Source organism: Sinohyriopsis cumingii, chromosome 5 (genome assembly GCF_028554795.1).
Source record: "Sinohyriopsis cumingii isolate HCF-2022 chromosome 5, ASM2855479v2, whole genome shotgun sequence".
NCBI classification, from domain to species: Eukaryota; Metazoa; Mollusca; class Bivalvia; order Unionida; family Unionidae; genus Sinohyriopsis; species Sinohyriopsis cumingii.
The window spans coordinates 46,319,045-46,339,960 of NC_142965.1; the positions used below are offsets into that span (position 1 = coordinate 46,319,045).

General features: G+C 32.9%; 1 protein-coding gene across 3 annotated transcripts; it reads left to right on the forward strand.

The window, feature by feature from the left end:
• Positions 1–937: 937 nt before the first annotated feature.
• Positions 938–20,555, forward strand: LOC149799076 (uncharacterized). Of its 3 annotated transcripts, none has more exons than XM_089958049.1 (6): positions 938–1,221; positions 11,506–11,583; positions 14,233–14,375; positions 15,470–15,556; positions 18,779–19,078; positions 19,604–20,555. In XM_089958049.1, exons 2-5 carry the CDS (start codon positions 11,547–11,549, stop codon positions 19,034–19,036), a joined length of 525 nt encoding a protein of 174 aa, XP_089814175.1. In that variant the 5' UTR covers positions 938–1,221; positions 11,506–11,546; the 3' UTR covers positions 19,037–19,078; positions 19,604–20,555. The 3 variants fall into 3 exon arrangements, with proteins under 3 accessions (XP_089814175.1, XP_089814173.1, XP_089814176.1); XM_089958047.1 differs by lacking the exon at positions 938–1,221 and adding an exon at positions 9,606–9,750; XM_089958050.1 differs by lacking the exons at positions 938–1,221; positions 19,604–20,555 and adding exons at positions 9,606–9,750; positions 19,416–19,597.
• Positions 20,556–20,916: the final 361 nt, after the last annotated feature.

Sequence of the window (20,916 nt, forward strand, 5' to 3'; positions counted from 1 at the left end):
ATCAATATTCCAAAACTCATTTGTAGAGGACAACATAACAGACATTACCTGACTGACAGACATTTTAGTCACCGAAACAAAAATCTGGGTGGACGGGAATCGATAGAACGCAACTAAAATAAGTGGCCCACAAGACTAACTTTTAATTCTTTGTCAGTGTTTAATCTACCGGAATATGTTACATTTCTTCAGGTCAATTAAACGTAAAGAGCCACCAAAAATAAAATGTTTAATCGGTATACCAACATTAGAAATGGAGCCATTATTAACCAGCCAATGATATACACAGGAATTTTTTTGTCCGTATAACGATCTAAGATATTTTGTCTAGTACATTCCAGAAATGCACGATAGGTTAAAAAAACCGGAAAAATGTGATGTATTAGACATAACTGGTTCTAAACCTGCTTCATACCGTCCTCTTTTTGCAATATTTATTTTTCATTTGTCCCTACAAAAGCTTCAATGGAAAAGTAAATGATAATGGCAAGAATAAGCTACGTAAATGTAATTCGAACAGGCTGCTTTGTTCACTGCTGGCTCATTTATCTCCCTCCCATCTTTCACGCCCTCTCTCTCTCTCTCTCTCTCTCACGTGCCAGCTGACGCCGACGAGTGCATACTTTGCAACGTGGAGGTTATCTATTACTTATTAAGCATTGTTTTGAAGAAAATAATACCTGGCCGCTGACAACAGTAAATGGTTCAGTAGTCAAATATCATTGCTTTGAGATAATATGTAAACGTCTTCCTATCGAACAACAACACTGCGCGTTCTCAGTTTACATCCTGGTTCAGTAAGGTGACCATGTATTCAAAACACGTAATTTCTTAAATGAAGCGATACTTGAATTACTTAACATAAATGCACACCCACTCAATATCCTTAATAAAAGGGCTAAACGTTTAAATCAGACCACACTTCTATACTGCATGATTACCACTTTATTAACTATAGATGTTAGCACTCGATGACACGAAATTTGCCGGAACGTGTTATGTGTCATGTAGGAATCAAATCTCTGGAGAACAAGGGCATGTGTCATGTAGGAATCATATCTCTGGACAACAAGGGCATATGCCATGTAGGAATCATATCTCTGGACAACAAGGGCATGTGTCATGTAGGAATCATATCTCTGGACAACAAGGGCATGCGTCATGTGGAAGTAATATCTCTGGACAACAAGGGCATGAATAACTCCTGATATTATTTTCACGGTATGTACAGGTCCAAGCTCCTTGAATTCCATTTTTCTAACCTGTGTTCTGGTAATTTTGTTGCTCTTTTTCTATCTTTCTTTTATTTATGGAGGCAGAGTAGCATCTACGTTTATCAATGATACATACATTTCTCTCATCGTAACTCCGGACAATATATCTGTTACTCTAGGATTTCACGGTATGAAAGTTCCGTTAAATACCATTACACTCAAGATGACTTGACACTACTTGTACGGGATGCTTACAGTTAAAAGCTAATGAACATATGTCGGGTTAATCGTTCTTTTATGGTTGTAAGCAGATTGTGGGTGTGTCACACCCCAACATTTCAAGTACGCTTTCGCTACATATCTTTTACAACTGAAAAGGAACGCACCTCAAAGTATAAAAGTGATTTGTTCCCAAAAATATTTCATGATAAAATCAGATCCTTTATAGATAGTATCACAGTGAAATGTGAACTCCAACAAAATCTTTCAATTTAAATATGAAATACTTAATCTGAGGTGCTGTTCCTTGAAATTAAATAAACTGATCTATCTTAATAAGAGAATGTTCAAAATGGTGGTATCTCAACTAACAAGACGTAATTCAACTACAACATTCTTTCAAAATGAATATCCAAAAAAGGGAATCAAATTTTCTTTTGCCATATCCAATACTGCATCTGTTGTTAATGTTAACGGTGGAATTGACACACTTTTCAGCGGAAACTTTGTAACCAGTCTCAAAGAAAACGTGTATATGACGCCACAACTACTCCATTTGACTGACCGTTTGAAAATTGTGACATCAGGCAGGAATATCCACGTAACCGGTGTTGAAAATCCACGTTATGTTGATTGGAGGGATATTTCACTATTTAAACTGTAATTTGTAAACAAAAATATAATTTGAAATATTATTAGTTATCGAATTAAGCCGTAGTGCTTCGTATTGAGGTGGGTCTATATTTTAACCCTCAAGAAACGGACAGCATCTGTGTCAGAACTAAATGAAATGCAAAAACAGGTTATTCCTTTTTATCTATCGAAATTTATCAACTCGTTTTATGATTGCAATATTAAATCTTTAACCGTTTAAGATCCTCAATATTTTTGGCCTTTTAAGATCATGTGTTACTAATTTACGAATAATGCAATGTAGGTGTATCGTTGTAGCAAAATGTGTGTGATCACCGACTGTGATATATAATGATAAATTGAAGTTCGATGGTATTTAATACTTGATTCGAGAATGAAACAACAGAAACAAACTACTAGACTATTATCGAATAATGACCATATGCATCTAGAATGGACAGTAATTATCGGTACATAATGATGTTATGTATATTTAAATTAATTGTTTGTCTGTTAGGTCTAAAATATTTTTGTTCCATTACATGCTATTGTAATGTAATATTGTTTGCTGGACTTGATTTCGTCAGAGTTAAGTTCAATTCTGTTTGACATGATTGATTGATTTTATTTATTTCATTAATGTAAATACCTAATAATATGAAGATTGCATCTAGCTGCTGAATTAAAATCAGTGACAGTTTAGGTAAACAATTTATTTGATTGTTTGGGTTTAGTCTTTCACAGAGTAAGAATCATTTAGTTGATTCAAGGTCATACCTGAACTACGTGACGTGATGTCAATTCGTAAAAATAAACTTCTATTTTTTCCAGAAGGATGAAGTTTTGTCCCAATTCGGGAATCTGTTCTGCGTCTTAAGTAGTCGTATAACTGATGTAATAATACAATTTTTATCAGTCGTGCTTTAATATCTGAAACGTTAAGCTGTATTATGTTGTGACTAGTTTGGGCTGAATTTTTATTCTTCAAATTATTGAATTAAAGTGATTGTTTACCTTGAAAATACAAAAGTGCTCTGATAATTCTAGGACATAGACATTTACGAGAAAATCTATGGAATTCAAAAGCTTGAATATTATTTTTTGCGATTCAACAAGAAACTGCTGAACATCAGTACAACGCTGACTATTACAGACGTCATCGGCTTCCATCTTGGATTTTCATCAGGGTTTGAACGGAGATTCACTTTGTACTTCTCATTAGTAGGACTTGTGTTTTTAATTTTTGGATTATTTTTGGGTTTTATTCGTAAAGCCGTAACTTCAACTTTCTCATTTTTCATTTTATATTTTAGGGAAAAAAACTATTTGTTAAATTCTGCAAAGCTTGTTGTCTTCACTCTTTTCTGTTATTTATTTTAATTCGATTATACACTCGTAACAATGCCCACCAACTAACGGCCAAAAGATTGAGGATATCAAACGCTGTTTCTCCAGGAATGTCAACTTCCAGGTAAGAGTCGTCGAAGGACAGAGGAGAGTTAAAAAAGCTTTTTTTTGTCGCAATCTCCAGATAAAATAAGATGACTTATCAAAAGAGAAGATAACAAGCAAAATGTCAGTTTGGAATTTGCGATCATAAAACTTGCAAATCAAACAATGAATCATACAATCATGTCAAAATATCCTCGTCTGACCTTTCCATTATGTGTTTTCATCAATGACTATACTACACCAAGAAATTCCTTGCCAGGATTAAGCTGTAGCAGCTGTAGAGATCATTGACCACCACGTTGATAAATTCGTTCAAACGCAGATGGAAGTTCAGTTGCTGTTTTAGTTGATAATGGTTCTGCTTCTTTATACATACTTGCAACGTCAATCACAGTTAATGCGTATTTGTACGTTGATTGGCATTTATCAATTTTGATAGCATCGTGTGGTAAAACAAAATATCTGCTTGATGAACTTCATTAGGATTGCTGACATTAAAATGTGCGTACGGAATTCGTTTAGGTAGTGGTACTTAATTTGACATATTGTCTGTCGTGCTATCCACGCAGCGGCGACATCGGCGAGTTTACTAATCAATGTTCTACCTTTACAATATCCTCTTGGGCTATAATAAATCGATTCCATTATTTCAATAATCGGTTGATTAATTACCAGTTCCGAATAATAATTTACCTTTCATCGCAGATCTCATCAAACAATTAGATTTTGATTCTTTTAAATATTTTTTTTAAAATGGAATTTAATGCATGAATCAACTTTGCATCTGCAATATGTGTTTGTTGTAAATCTTTACTTTTATAAGCTATATCAAGAATATGACATCCTTTATCAATAGTGTTGACTGGATATTAACCAAGTCTTGCTTGATATTGTTCATCAAGTCGGATATCAAGTCGGGCACCAGGATCACAATAATTATATCCAGAAAGGTGTTTTTCTCCAGGTTATTTAGTCCATGGAGTTCCTGGTAATTTTCTTAATGAAGTAGCCATATCACCACCGCGAGTAAAATAACTGGTAGAAATAAATATATATATATGTATATATATATATTTTGTCCACACATGTTCCTGTGAGTGCAGGCTTTATATGTTTTGTTATTATTGTTGCTAGTCCACGCGTGGATGTAAATGCTGTACATCAAACACAATAGAGATTTGTAGTATTTAGTATATTTATATAACATGGATGTCATTGATTTTTCAGCGACACGAAAGCAAGAGTCAGTCAAACATCATCTAGCGCTACCAAATTATATCTGAATAATAATAATCGGTACATCTGGAAGTGATAAGACTCAATTATTACAAAATTTGATAATGAGATGGCTCAAATGGGATAAGTTGTATTTATTAGCTCCGTCAGTTGATGATCAGAGATGCTACGATGTTCGTAAGGATTTTAATGAAAATACAAAAGTGTTGCACGAATATGGCGATGGCATTATTAATTATTATTAATATGTATACGATGATGTAATTCTGGACAAACAATCAAATCCAGCTCGGATATTTTCTCGAGGCAGACACAAAAACACGAATGTTATTTATGTTACTCAGCGGTACACACATACACCTAATGTTGTCAGAAATAACTGCAAAATGTTAGTTGTGTTTAATGGAGTTTAAAAATTCTTTTCAAAAGCAGAATCTACTACACACGGATTTATAACAATACATTTACATGATCATTGATCAGGATATCGTACAAGTCTCTCTTATAAACAAGACACGGAACTTTTTTGTAATCCTGACAAAAACTCAATGCCACCCCCACCCCAATCACTCTCATGATCCTGCACTGCAAAGATCAAATGAGATCCGGTTCCCCAAAATGCTAACAGCCTGATCTCTTTTTCTGTCTTTAAATAGTTGTTGTTGTTGGTATACCGTGATATTTATATCTGTTGGAACGTAGCACGGTACGTGTTTACTGTACTGTACTGGTACTTCGTTAGTTTCCGTCAGTGAGGAATGTACTCAAATTACCGAGAAAACTCGTTACCAATGTTATCTTCATTTTTCGTGACTAAATAATTGCCAAAATTATTATTGCTTCTTTACGAAATATTGTTCTTGTCACGGATTGATTTCAAACATTAGGAATATAATTATATTTAATAAGCTTTAATCACACTTGACAATTATAAAATATGCCAACATGGAGCCTGGATGGGATGTCGTGAACAATATTGGAAGCAAATAGGACTTGAAAGACGAAGGAAAGTTCATTTTTAATAGCATATGTTTATGTGTTTAGTACATGTATTCCTTTGCAAGACCAAGAACTAGTCTGGATTTTTTAGCATAGGTATTCTGTTCTTTTTTAATCGTAATGCCTCAAATTTACTATATAATTTCTCTTGTGCTGAGTGAGTGTTGTTATGTTCTCTCTCTCTCTCTCTCTCTCTCTCATAAACAGCCAGTCCCGGATGTAAGCGTTCCATTTAAAGCTTCCCTGCCTATTATATCAATAGTGTAGCATGTAAATTGTAAGCTTCCTGTGCACACTTCCTATTATAAGGGCTCTTGGTAATGAACAATTCAATACAAGTGGGTGGGGAATTGTATTCTAATTGTGAAACTATGGCTACAAAGTATGGCAATATTGATAATCCAGTTTGTTTCAGTTAAGTATCATGCACTTTTAGAAGTAAGAGCGTGAAAGGATAGCGTATAATAAAAACAAATTTCAAACACATTTTTGTTCGCAGACTGATGCAGTGTACAGCAATATAGAGTATATATGTGATGAAAATGAAATGCCACTGACACTGTTGAATAATCAATTTAGTGGAAAGGAGAAGTGGATTTTGAACAAACTTTGGAGAAATTGAATATGAACTCTTTTTTGCACACACTTTTTGCAAAGAAAATTGATTCTAGTCATTACTAAACAACCTTGACAGTATTTCCTAAAAAGCATGGTCCAAAGGTTTATATTGGCCGAAAGCAGCATTTTATGATGACGACAATAACACATTTCTTCACGCATTTTGATATAATTTTAGTCAAAAATATTATCATGTTCTCCAAAATCAAGAGTCTAGAATATTCATATTTTCTGCTCACATGTCTTTCTGATCCTGCTGAACTGTATATTGTACAATAGTTGGCAAATAAGGATTTTAATCTTAATTAATTAGTCAATTTTTAATCTAAATTTCTCATAATTTCATAGTAATTTTGTCTGACATGTCTACTACAGACTCAGTCTATAGTACTCATACCTTTCATAAATTGCTGACTAAGAGTGGATTCATTAGTGATTCGATATGATCTCTTAATGATTCGATATGATCTCTTAGTGGTTCGATATGATCTCTTAGTGATTCTGTTATGAATAAGGATCATTTAAGAACTTGTTATGAATAATGATGGTTTATATGATAATCTTCTTCTCATTTCTTGCTATAAGAAGGAATAAATCATCATTTAAAAAATGTCTTTCCCCATGATAAGAGAGAGAGAGAGAGAGAGAGAGAGAGAGAGAGAGAGAGAGAGAGAGAAGATAGGAGTTATGGGCTCTCTTGAAAGAGGGTGCCACTAATAACTGTGTAAATACGGCTACATGTTGGGGAAATCTTGGCTTGCGAGAGGTACTCGGGATGCGGTAACGACAGAAGCCTGTTTGAGTTTCTAGCGAAGGAACTTTATTGAAATACTCAACATATAAGATTACATTCCAATATCAAACTATATAAGTTTAAATTACGGATATAAGAGATACGTATAAAACTACGATATTCTTTCACTTACCAACATCATACATTTGTATAATATCTGCCTTTTAGAATATAATACAGATAATTAAAATATCGAATAAATTCACTATAGCTAAATAATCTCAAATTAAATATTTCAGACTAATACCATAATTAAAATATGTTTTACTGAATTTATTCTAAACTGTCAACATATTAAACTCTATTATTTCAAGAGTGTTTTATTTCTAAATTAACTATTACTGAGTAGCGAACGTTGCTATTTACTATAATCAACAAACAATATAATTACAAGTAATTATATGTTCTTCAAACAATTAAACCTTCCAATACCTTATATTAAAGAATAGTACAGAAATATGAAATAATAATCTAATGTTGAAACGTACTGATGTTAGATTAACATCTTGAACCTAAAAAATTCTTATAACAGTAAAAATCCTTATACTATATGAAAAATTGTACATAGACGAAACTCTTACTTGTAACGACAGAAGGCTGTTTGAGTTTCTGGCGAAGGAACTGGCGTGTCCGTGGGCTGGGGCTCGAGAGAGAAATAAATTACATTCATAAAAATTCATTTATATCAATTTTTTAGGACAAAGCCAAGTATGGAAATTAGCCTAGTTCTTGTGTTTGCCAGAATCTCAAAGTGAGGCTTCATAGTTTCTTACAGATTATCGTCTGGGTCTATGTACGTCACTAAGTAAGTAATTCTGCAAGATCAGCTCATTTACCCATCTAGAAAAGTCTTTGGAATCCGTCTACTTTATCTATCTACACAACTTACCGAATGTAGTATTTTTGCTGTCTTTATGGTACAAGGGAAATGTATGTATAAGACGGTGTTGTATATGTTCATAAGGGGCGCAATGTTTATTAAATAGTATATAATTATAATACCGAAATAAATGGATTTAATCTCAATATATTTTAATAAAAAATTACTTTCAATATAATTTAATCAAAACATACTTTTATTACAGTTTAGAGAAAATTTCAATTCCATTATTAGTACAAAATAATTCTGTCCTAATAATACCGTCCGGGTCATTTGAATCGAGTCTTCTAGGCTCGAGAGAGAAATAAATTACATTCATAAAAATAAGGTAGAAGGTGAAAGATAAAAAAATACGATAATAAAGGCATTGTGGGACATTTTATAAAGTTCAAAAATACAATGAGAAAAAAATGCCAATACTGAGTAAAATACAAAATATACAGTGAGAAAAACAACGAATGTATTCAGTAAAATACATACAGTAAAATGAGAAAAAAACCACTGCAAAATAATCAGAAGAAATACAAAAAATACAATGAGAAAAGCACTGAAAAATAGTCAGTAAAAGTATACGCAATCTACTTCTTGAACTAGGCTAGTGAAATAATTATAACACCAATATTTACATGCAGTTCTGGTTATTTTTATTTTTATTTTTTTCTATGTTATTTTACTCTTTTTTAGTTTATTTTTTTATACATTTATTTTGTATAACATCAGCAGAACATATTTATGGGCGACTATGGTTATTATATTGCTTCAGCCATGTGTGGTGAAAAGAATTCCCGTTCTTATGGATAGTACTAGTGGGCCGATATTGAGTTTATCTTCCTATGGCATAATATCAACAAAAAAATACCAGCAGCAATGAAGTAAAAATGGTTGCGAAGAGAATGTCATAAGAATTTGGTACTAAGCAAGAGTAAGGAAAGTAACAATGTTAGCGTTTTGTATGTACTACCTATAACCATAACATCTATTCACTTGCAATCAAACATTGACCTTCGCGTGTATGAAATAGAAATCGCGTTTTAACTAACCTAAAAGCAATAAGTGAAAATCTCATTATAATCGTAAACTGGTTTTATTGTGGTCTAGTACAACATTAAAATGGGCGTGTATTACCTAATTTACATGTGACGCAGCAAAGAAAATGTATCGCCGTTATCGTTCCAAACAAAGTAGACGTAGAGGTTAGCCGTATGTAGGCCAATAGCTTCTCATGTCGTATGAGAGCTATGCGACGCCGAAAACTCGGTTTCGAGTAATTGCTCCGATACTTTGACTAATTTATCATTTTGGCATACATATATACATATATAATGAACAACACAACAACATCAATCGATGTTGCCTAACCAGAGAAGATAGCATCTCTTCTGACTGGTTTGAAGGCATTTGAGCCGTTTCTATGGCGTTATCGCCGTGACACAATACCATAAGGTGGCATACATTCATACGATTCATATGAAAACATAAGAGACAACCTCAGTAACATTATCGAACCCTATTGAGCTAACACAATAAACATCTGCATCAATATGTTTGAGACGGCTAGGCAGAAATTACAATTCTACCTAAGATAGGCGAATACGGTAAAACATTGTTAAATGTGTGTAGGCTACAAAACGTGTATACTGTGGTTTCAGATTTCATTACGAACAGGTTTGACGTTAGCGCTTAGTCTGGAAGACAAGTGAAAGTCGGTAGGTACATTCACTCTCTGTAGTAGAAACCTTAGCTAGCGCGATGAATGTTACTGAAGTAGATATAGAAAAAGTTATTGTTGCTAGTTAAGAAATTAAATACAGCATAAATTAGATGAGTTATTTGGAAACATTTTGAAATTAACGCACTAACCTTGTAATGTTTGTAATTCAAGATACAAAATATGATATAACAAAAACATACCTGTGTGAGAATTACCGCAGTCTATAAATATTCTCCTTCTGAAACGAATTGTATATTAAATGAATCGTAAACAATACGCGTATTGTCTTTACTACAGAAAGAGATTAAATTGTAAAAGTTCAAGTCACTACCACTGGAAAGGAAACTGTTGTTGCCTCTGTCGATGACTTGGGGCATGATGGAGATGTAGCTGTTGGACCCATGGAAATCTCTGTGACATGGATAGATGTATTTCAGCCTGGGTTATACATAGCTCGAATTCAGGGCTGGACTATGTATAGTATGCATTTTACATGTCTGGAATTTCAGGTGTTACTGCAAGAATAATTCTCACCGGCGATGCATTCTTTGTAAGCTGGAAATCGTATTAGTTGTAATGTGTTCGTTACCTTTGTGATGTTTCTGACGCTGATGTTTCAGAACTGACCCTTCTTTTGTGCGAAAAATACGAAAATCACACAAGAGTTGTCCAATCGTTCCGAAGTTGATGTAGCGTAGCTGGGCGGCATGACGTCTGAGGGTCGCAAAGGTTTTGGTTCGAGTCTTTGGTGCGAGATCATAATTGCGCGGAGTGCAACCTTTACTCATGATATTCGTCCACCACTTGTTATGAATAATGATTATTTAAGAAATGTCTCTGCCCATGGGGAAAGAGAGAGAGAGAGAGAGAAGAAAATATTAATGGACTCTCTTGAAAGAGGGTGCCACTCATAACTGTGTAAACGGTTATATCTTGGGGTAATCTTGGCTTGCAAAGGGTACTCGAAATGGTGTAAAGACAGAAGCCTGGTTGAGTTTTCTGGCGAAGGAACTGTAAACACAGAAGTCACTGACTTTCTGACGAACGAACTGGCGTGTCCGTGGGCTGGGGCTTTTTATATCAATTTCTTAGGACAAAGCCAAATAAAGACATTAGCCTAGTTCTTGTGTTAGCCATAATCTCAAAGTGAGGCTTCATAGTTTCTTACAGATTATCGTCTGGGTCTATGTACGTCATTACGTAAGTAATTATGCAAGATCAGCTCATTTAGCCATCTAGAAAAATCTTTGGAATTCGACTAGTTTATCTATCTACACAACTTACCGAATGTAGTATTTTTGCTGCCTTTATGGTACAAGGGAAATGTATGTATAAGACGGTGTTGTATTTGTTCATAAGGGGCGCAATGTTTATTAAATAGTATATAATTATAACACCAAAATAAATGGATTGAATCTCAATATGTTTTAATAGAAAATTACTTTCAATATAATTTAATCAAAACTTACTTTTAATACAATTTAGAGAAAATTTCAATCTTATTATTTGTACTAAAAAAATTGGTCCTAATATTACCGTCCGGGTTATTTGGGAAGAGTCCTCGGGGCCCAAGAGAAAAAAGAACTTACATTCCTAAAAAATATATTTTAGAGAAAATTTTAATTTTATTACTTGTACTAAACATTTCTGTCCTAATAATTCGATATTATCTCTTTCGATTATGTTTAAAACTTTAAAATACCATTGCTCAATCTTTCAAAGTAAATGGCATATTCCTGTATTTTTACAGATCCACGATTCTAGTCTATTCATTGGAGCAGCGTTATTAAAATGTACACCAACATGAATGTCCAGGATAACTTCCTTCGTAAGTACGATGAATTCTGCAATGGTCCTCTCGTGTGACAAATTCTCCCCGTTGCTATAATGTCATGTTAGAACTGCACTCTTAACTGCTTCCTCTTTTGCATAGTGTTATAAGTCCATCCAAAGAATACAAAACTAAATAAAAAATCGCAGCACTAAGGAAGAGATGAAAGTAATCCTTATTTTGCTGATAGTCAAATTGTCAAGATAGTAAAACAAACTATGTTCTTCACAAAGGCTTTATTTAAATCACAGGTACCATATAGTGTTTACACTTTTATGCTTTATCTACAAAATGCCCTTAGGAATAAAAGTTAGTAGCGTTCTTTAGAAGAAACCGAGATTGGCATCTGCACAAACGTAATTCAAAGATTTGTTCATATCGGCTTCAAAACAAAGGCACACCTTTTTATGAGTCGACGTCAGGGCTCGGTAATGTAACAATTTAATGTTAAAATATACAATATGCAGTAGAATTACTCATTACTACATCTGAATTAGTAGAATTAGTCCTTTAGTGCTGTTCTTTTTAAATTTAAGCGAATTTATTTATGTAAATTATTCCTTGGATTTACAAAGTGTTCATTTATACATTTTGGACTCAATCACTATTTTGAGATAATTGTGAATTGATTTAGAAACGTTTTGAATTAGCCACACCAACACTATTCCAGACTATTGGTACATGAACACATTCAAAATTGGAATTGATTCGGAACAACACTGTTATTAATTCGGAACTATCTATAATTTTAGGGATGTGATAGAACTTTTAGGACAACTTGGGATTTAGGTCACAATGCTGTATGGTCCTTTAGAATATTCATTTTGTATCAAAGAAAATAAATAATTTGTTGATTTTGTACTAAACTTGTTGTTTTCACTCTTTTCTGTTGCTTAATTTAAGACAATAGAGTCGTAACAATTAACTTATGTGCAGACATTTAATCTTCAAGTTTGACAATTTTCCTTCACCTAAATACGTTCGAGGTATTTGTAGAAACATCATCGAAATTTATTGATTAATTTGATTCCGATTTTTCATCACTGCTAGGTTTGACCTTTCTTAAAACTTTTCTCAAAAATGATCTTCTTATCTCTTTATGGTTACATAGGGAGAGGATATCATCACCAAGTCACCCAACTCTTCAAAATGAAAAAAGAAAATCCCAACTGCAAACTAAACTAAACCAATTTATAATATTCGTGGCTAGTTTTCCACAAATAGTTTTCTAATGGTCACATGTAATTGTCTGTTATGTATATCTGTATCTTTTATTATTATTGGCACATGGTTGTGTCTATGTATAAGTTTTGTTCATAACTGTAATGTAATGATCATCTGAAATCAAGATATTATATAGCTATTATTTGTACACGGGTATAACATTCTATTTTAAGATATTGAGAGTGCAGATTGCGTAAGATCTATAAATACGTGTTTACGATCGGTAATTACCATTAATAATAAAACTCGTTGGCAAGTTTCGTTTAATTCCTCATTCTTGCTGGTGTCAGGTACGTTCTCATAAGAATAAAGATATTTCCCTTTAGATGGGTTTGGTCAAGTGGGTTATTTGACTATATGGGATATTTGCAAAATGTTGCGTTGCTAGACGGAGCGAAATGAATTTTCACCATTTATGATTGCATACACGTACGTGGAGCTGGCCACTTCTCTAATTTTATTTCTTATGTTGTTGTTACATCAGTTTCCAGACGTATTTAATGTAATGTTTAGATATTAATTGAGAGGCAACATTTGTTTAGATTATTCGTTGGAGCTAATAAAAGCTTTTTTAGCTATACTATTATTCTTGGACATGTGTGAATTATTCAAAGGAGTTCTGGACAATGCCAATTTGACACATCGGGGCTCTTGGCAGACCAGTGCATTCGAGGAACTGAACTTCATATTCAAAATTCAATAACTTAAAATTTCTGGGTGCTCATGATGAGACCTATAATTCTCCATGCACAACTAACCTTGGTGCAAGCTTATGTGTGGAGAATACCTTATGATCCGCGGCATCTTGTTTATCTACATGTGCATGGAACACATGTGATTGATTTTGCACCAAATGAATCAGGTGCTACTTTCATTATTGCGTACTCCTGAGTCAAGCCTGGAAAAATACTAAAATCGCATCAATAGAATTTTTGCTATATTTTATTTAATTACATATAGGATAAGCTCTCAAAATATATTTTTCCTAAAATTGTAATTTTCATTATTAACCAATTATGGACCACCAAACCCGTAAATACCCAATTATTTGTTCATACATTCTAGGATGGTTCACAGTTTTTCCGCATAATTAGTACCGTGTGTCCTATAGTAGATACCCTTATCACGTAGACCACGTGACTTTCGTCTGTTTCCACATTTTGAAGAATCATGATCACTTTGGAAGAAAATTAAGCTCCCAAAATTCAACACCAACCACCTACGGCATCGATTTTTTCAACATCTTAAACAGTCTGTGGTATGTGATTTTATAAATCAAGTAGTTCCTTGAGGATATTTTCCGAAGTGATTCCCATCCTGACGATTAGAAGAATTATAGCCAATGTTAAAATATAAACATTAGGTCTTAAAATTATTTATAACTTCTCTTTTTTTCTTTAATTTTGTTATATCTTTTAATAGGAGCAGAAATGGAAGTGAATCCCAGATTACAGAATGCAATAGTGGTACATCACATACTTCAAGCAGTTAGTTTAGTGGCTTTCATCATCCTTCATGCAGCAGCGTTGCCATTGTTTGCAGGGGGATTGACGTTTTTCAGTTTGGTAAGAAACTGTACTAGTATCAGTAGTAGTTGCCCGCTCCGGTGCCTAATTGGTTAGAGCATTCACCTTCGATGCAGTAGGTTGTGGGTTCGAGCTCTGACCGAATCATACCAAAAGGTTATAAAAATATTAATAACTGCTGCCTTGCTTGGCGCTCAACATTAAGATGTTATTGTTAGGACTGATCAGCCAGGTGTCTAGATAATGTGACTGGGTGGGACTTGTTGCCACATGTCTGTTTCATGCTACCCCAGTGATAGACATCACTGTACACTGCCGCACTGCAGACATCGTAGCGATATGACTAAATTTGCTTTAAAGCTAGGTTAAAAATCCAATCACACACACACACACACACACACACACACACTACTACCAGCACCACCAAAATAGCGACATATAACACATCCTTATCTTCTATTCCAGTAGTCAGCAATTACTACACATTATAAGCATCATTAATTGCCATCATCAGTAAAATATGATCACCATCCTCAGTGTCAATAATTACCATCATCAGTACAATATAATTACTATCCTCAGTGTCATTAATTACCATCATTAGTAAAATAGAATTACCTTTTTAGTATCTTTTTAATTACCATCATCCGTAAAATAGAATTACCACCAACAGTGTCATTAATTATCATCATACGTACAAGCAATTGCCATCATAAGTAAAATTAACTTCATCATAAGTATCATCCTTCGCCATCAATTTTTTTTCTTTTCACTCCATTGATCTTGCCAATTTCCGTGCAATACCACCACCTCTACTAACACTGTTACTATTACTATTTCCAATTTGACATTTCTCCTGTATTCATACGTATTTCTCTATACGTAAAGTGCAACCTAATTCCATACTATAAACAACTTACAGAGAATAAATTAATGAATGCATAAATGCAATGTATGTATGTATGTATGTATGTATGTATGTATGTATGTATGTATGTGTATGTGTGTGTGTGAGTATGTATGTATGTATCTGTCAGTGACTGTATCAAAATTAAATCAGAAGCTGAAATTCAATTTATAATACCAATGAGAAATCCAATCAATCTTCTACTTTGTCAATCTTTTTGTTGTAGTTCGTCATCGTCATTGGCTCTGTATATGTGTTCATCATCTTCTGGATTGCATCGAAATGCAATTATCAGGACCTGCGTGCTATTCTTGTAAGTATTCATCTGACCCATGTTAAGTTCCGGTAACGATAGCTTTATCCATTATATAGAATGCATATCCATTCCCCATTATTAATTTTTGAATGCTTGATTTATTGAGTTAATAAGAATTGGCCATAAATCCTTCCAAAAAGAACTGAAAAAATTCAATAGTGAGTCCATCACTTCAAGGACTGTTTCTATTACTTATTTTATTCATGGATTTTGAAGCTTCAGAAAAATGATTCTACCCTCTAACATGTTTTTCATCTTTTGTCAAGTTGTGAACCTAAAAATCTTCCAACTTCCTCTTCTAGTTTTATTTGACTTTTATTATTATCTTCTGTAGTAAATAATGTATCATATAACTTATTTCCCTCATTCAAAACTTTGCCCTGATTCATTTCTCATATTGGTTATTGTTTCATGTCCTTTTCTCCATGATAAAAATGTTTTGTTATTTTGTATCCTTTTTCTATTCATTTACTTTTTCATGCTAGTTCCATCCCTTTAACTTTTTTGGTTTAGTTTGTTCGAGTCGAATGTTCACAGTTTCAAGTATATCCAAACTGAATGCATTGACATTGTTTTTAATACATTTTTGAAAATGTTCAACTCCCTTCAATAGTTTCTTTTTTCTTTTTCTTCATCCTTTCTTCTGTAAAAGGAATGTTCTGAGGTGACAGCACAGATTTCTTATTCAAGGATTTCGAAGACTAATTCATAATCCAGATTAGTACTGTTATTATTATTATTATTATTATTATTATTATTATTATTTTGTTGTTGTTGTATACAGTATATTTATTTCTTATCTTTACATTTCCCTTTTCAACATATTAGTGGTCATTTAGCATCGAATTATTGGACTTCTAGAAAATTTGTCTCTTTTTAAGCTGTATAAATTGAACGGTGGGTAAGGGCAGCAGGAACATGTGTGTATTCTTCCTATCAATAAAGCTTAGACATTCTTCATTATTAAGAAAAAAATCTAAGTGTTCCATTTTAACTGGCTTTTCTGAATCAAGATAAAGTCTGTGATTTTCTTCCTCCAGATCCAGTATTCTGTCTGTTACTTTAGGGTTATTTATTGTTCCGTAGTTATATGCATCTATGTCACTATTTTGAACTACGTTCCAGTCTGCGTAGAGGATAGAGGAGGGACTTTTATATTCTTTGTTAACGGACTAGCCACAGTAGAAAATGTTGGATAATCTTCATTTTGCCAATATATTAGTAAGCGTTTTTATTCTCAATGCCCTTATCAAGAGCAGCTATACTTACTTAACGTCCTTAACGCGTCCTTAAAGCGTCCTTAAAGCGTCTATAAACTTGTAAATCCCGTCTTTGCTTCAATATTTGTTTCGATTACTTTTTGTAAACATTGTATGGAAATTGTTATTACTTTCAAATTCCAATACATTTTTCGCTTTTGGTCCTCTTGCATTTAAAGACAAACTACTAACCATTTTCAAAAAAAAAAATAAAAAATAAAAAAGAATAGCACAGTTCTTACAAATAAACCCATAATAGATACATGATAAAGTTTCGATAAAGAATTATATATTGTGAGGGATCCACGCAAGAAAAATATTTTAAAATGTTTACACTGAAGAAGCGAGAGAGAATTAAAGTACTAAAAAACGAACCAACATTTATAGTCTAGGTGTAAATTTTGCTTCATTCTAGAAAACTAGGCATGGTGAATTATTATTTTTAAAATAATCCATTTGATAATCCATCTAGGCAATAACTATAAACCACCTCCAAGACGAAGAAAGAAAAACTAAACAAAAAACCCAAGGAACATTTGATGTAGCTAAATTTAAGGGACTGCGATAAATGAATATAAATTTGTTTTGTTTTATTACCTACAAAACCCGATCTCATTCCAAAAAGTTACGCAGAATAATCGAACAATTTTAACTGAAGAATGGTACACATTGTAAGATAAACAACCGCTCATCTCGGACAAAATATCATTGAAATTGTGTGCAGAGTCTGACTTTTTACTTGAACTTGTCTGCTTACAGTGTAATGGACAATTAGGTATCAGTATGAACAATTACTAAGAAGCGCATTAAACTGTTTAAGGTTAAGTTAAGTAATGGTTTAGGATTACAATTATGTGAATATTATTATGAATACTGTATAAAGGAAGGTATTTATTCAATGTGAATCAAATGATAGCATTAATTGGGATGCATTTCGAAAGCTCCAAGTTTCATATGCTTTTCCATCAGACTGGAATTATAACTTTGGAAATTCTGATAAACTGTCCCTACACAAATATATCAAAATTGAATAACCATATATATATATATATATATATATATATATATATATATATATATATATATATATATATATAGTGAAAGATAGATTTAGATCAGTTTTTGGCAGAGATTTATGGAGAGAATAGATTGATAAAAGTAAAATATATTGTATGCTGTTTGACAACTATTAGGACTCCCCGGTCTTAAAACAACTACCAAGAAAGTGAATGCCAGCAAGATTTGTATAATGGAAAATATAATTTACTTCCCTAAAATAAAAGTAAAAAAGTAAAAATAGTGTCAGTATGGTGAATGAAATCATAAAGATTCCTAATTATTGTGTCAGTTCCAGAAGTATACAGTAATCCGTTTGGGTACTAATGGTTTTCCTATTGATGTCCTATAATGTACTGATGTGTCAACAGTACAGAAGAATCACTATGATATCATCCCTAAATGTCTTTAAAAGAATTTATAGTAATTCCATAAAAGCTATAAATCCAAATGTATTTGTAATGAATTCACATGATTCAGTAACATATATTAAACAACCAAACGAATTTAAGTAAATTGACAGAACTTCGTGACCGCTATTATTCCAGTTAATCTGAATATTTAGAGCACTTTATTCAAAACGAATGATTATCTTAAATGAATTCTCACAAAATAAATAAATAACTTTCAAGATTAGTGATGCTACTTAGAATACACAATCCTCCGTAAACATTCTCATATATATGACTGATACGCATTTACTAAAACATAAATACGGTTCATCGCCCAATCTGAGCTTCTGTTTATAGTAATGAGTATAATATTTGATAAGAAACAAAATTGAAATTTAATTCAAACATTTTAATGGAGGTAGAGGTGTAAAACTGTCATGTACATTAATATGCATTTGATGTAATGATTTGTTTTTAACCCTATTTCTCTTGTGTACTTTATCTTATTATAGGTTCACTTTAACCCTTTACTCAGCACGCTGTGGTTCCTTGTCTTTTTCCCATTTTGCATCACAAGCCTACTACTTTTTGACGGAATATTAACCATAACGCTAACCATTATCACCGCCTTCCTGGTTCTCAGCTCGGTGATATTTGGGACTTACGGAATCTGGAAGTCAGCCAGAAAAGTCGCTCTCCATGAAAGACGTGCTAAACTCGAACACTCCGATGTACTTCATACTGTCGACTGTGGAGGCTCCCGACATTAATTGATAGACTGCCTCAAGCCAATGTTATTCAACCAATATAGAGTAAGTGCTAACTCTCTTTTTCCGATGAATATAATGCGCTCTCAAGGTCATGCAATATTTCCATCCGAAAAACTCGTTCATATTTTCCCATACAAATGCAGTAGCCTAGAATTATCATTTTATATTATTGTGTCCAGTGTATACTACCTTAGCTGTAAACTTAATTAAAAATACTTTTTGGAGCAAACCATCCATAAATATTCAGCTTCACACTACTAGTTATAAGAAGCCATTACGTTCAATAGATTCAGTTTGGGGTTTAAAAACGGAAAGATTGTTCTATTCAGTCATTTATTATAAGTTTTTTTTTTAAATTTGTCCATTGTTTCCTTTCCAGCTTTTGTTCATGACCAAATCTGAGTTTCTGGCTAAAATTATACGTACAGTATTTGATTACCACGCAATACTTTGATCATGTACTCTATGCGCACGCGTATGCTGGTGAGAATAACCAAATATTGATGAGGGTAAAGGAGTTCTATTTCATGCACATTAAATTGCACGTGATATTTTATCTTATTTCAGGTCCACGTTAACGCTCACCTCATTATGCCGTGGTTCCTCGTATTTTTCACATTTTGCATCGTATGTTCGCTATTGAATGACGGAAAATTAATCATATTGGTCGCCATTTTCTATATTGTTTGTGTGCTATAAATATTCTGAGAAAAAAACAAAAAAAAAATCAAACGACAATTCAATTTTAAAAATTTAGAAGTTAGTTTAATGAGTGAGAAATTTTGATATCTTCTATTTTGATGAAATGTAAAAAAAAAAACAAGAACCTATTGTGTGTGATTAAAACATTGAATCCAGTTTTTTTTTGCACGAAATAATACACTTTGCCACATCCAGTTCTCCAGTGAACGTTTCGCGAACTGTTATTTTTTTATATTTAGAAAGTTTTGTCAACTAAATATCATGGATAAGGTGTACATCCTGAACTGTTCTTATCCTGCTATTTAATTAAAACAAAATATACAAAGCTCTCAAGAATTTTACGTAGGTTCAACTTTCTATGGCTGCAATGGAACTACAACGTTAGAAATTATAAAATGAATCACTAAGAGACAATATATAAGATCAAACTAAATTCTGTATTCGACAGGAATGGCAAGAGATGCCTGAATTAATTGGTACACAGATGCGAATTCGCCCTGACAGATATTCCGCAAATCATCAAGATGATTTTACTGTTGCTAATTAAATAAATTTTGCTTTCTAATTAATACGCATCTACTTTCTATTTAATACACATCTGCTTTCCAATTGATACACATCAACTTTCGACAAAATGTTAACTTTGTACACTGATTTATTTGCTTTGCATGCAAGTTTTTTTTTAAACACTTTTATATTTGTTTGTTGATATATTTGCATTAAATGAATCTTTTTGCTCTTATTCTCACCCATATTTCCAATATAAATCCACAATACCCTTGTAATTCTTTTAGTGATTAAAGCATTTCATATCTGAGACTGATTTATGTTTACTTTCTGTATGTTTCCTAGTGATAATTTTGTCCCAGTTTGATTCGGACCGGATATATTGCTGTTACCTATGCAATTATTCACAGTACAGGGATAGAAAGTAACTGTGCAGGGACATTTTAGGCGTGGTTGTTGAGATGTAGGTTGGGGAAAGGAAACCTGGACCTTGAATAGGGTCATTATTATCCTTCTTCAAAATAATTATTTAATTTACCGGTCCTTCCTTTTATCAATCAAACCTTCTTCTCTTGTATGTATGTATGTATGTATGTATGCATGTATGCATGTATGTATTATGCATGTATGTATGCATGTATGTATTTATGCATGTATGCATGTGTGTATGT

Coding starts and splice junctions, on each gene's coding strand:
- LOC149799076 (XM_089958049.1), top strand. CDS start 11,547: ATGTACACCAACATGAATGTCCAGGATAACTTCCTTC. Junction 11,584..14,232: donor TGTCCAGGATAACTTCCTTC/GTAAGTACGATG, acceptor ATCTTTTAATAG/GAGCAGAAATGGAAGTGAAT. Junction 15,557..18,778: donor AGGACCTGCGTGCTATTCTT/GTAAGTATTCAT, acceptor ATCTTATTATAG/GTTCACTTTAACCCTTTACT.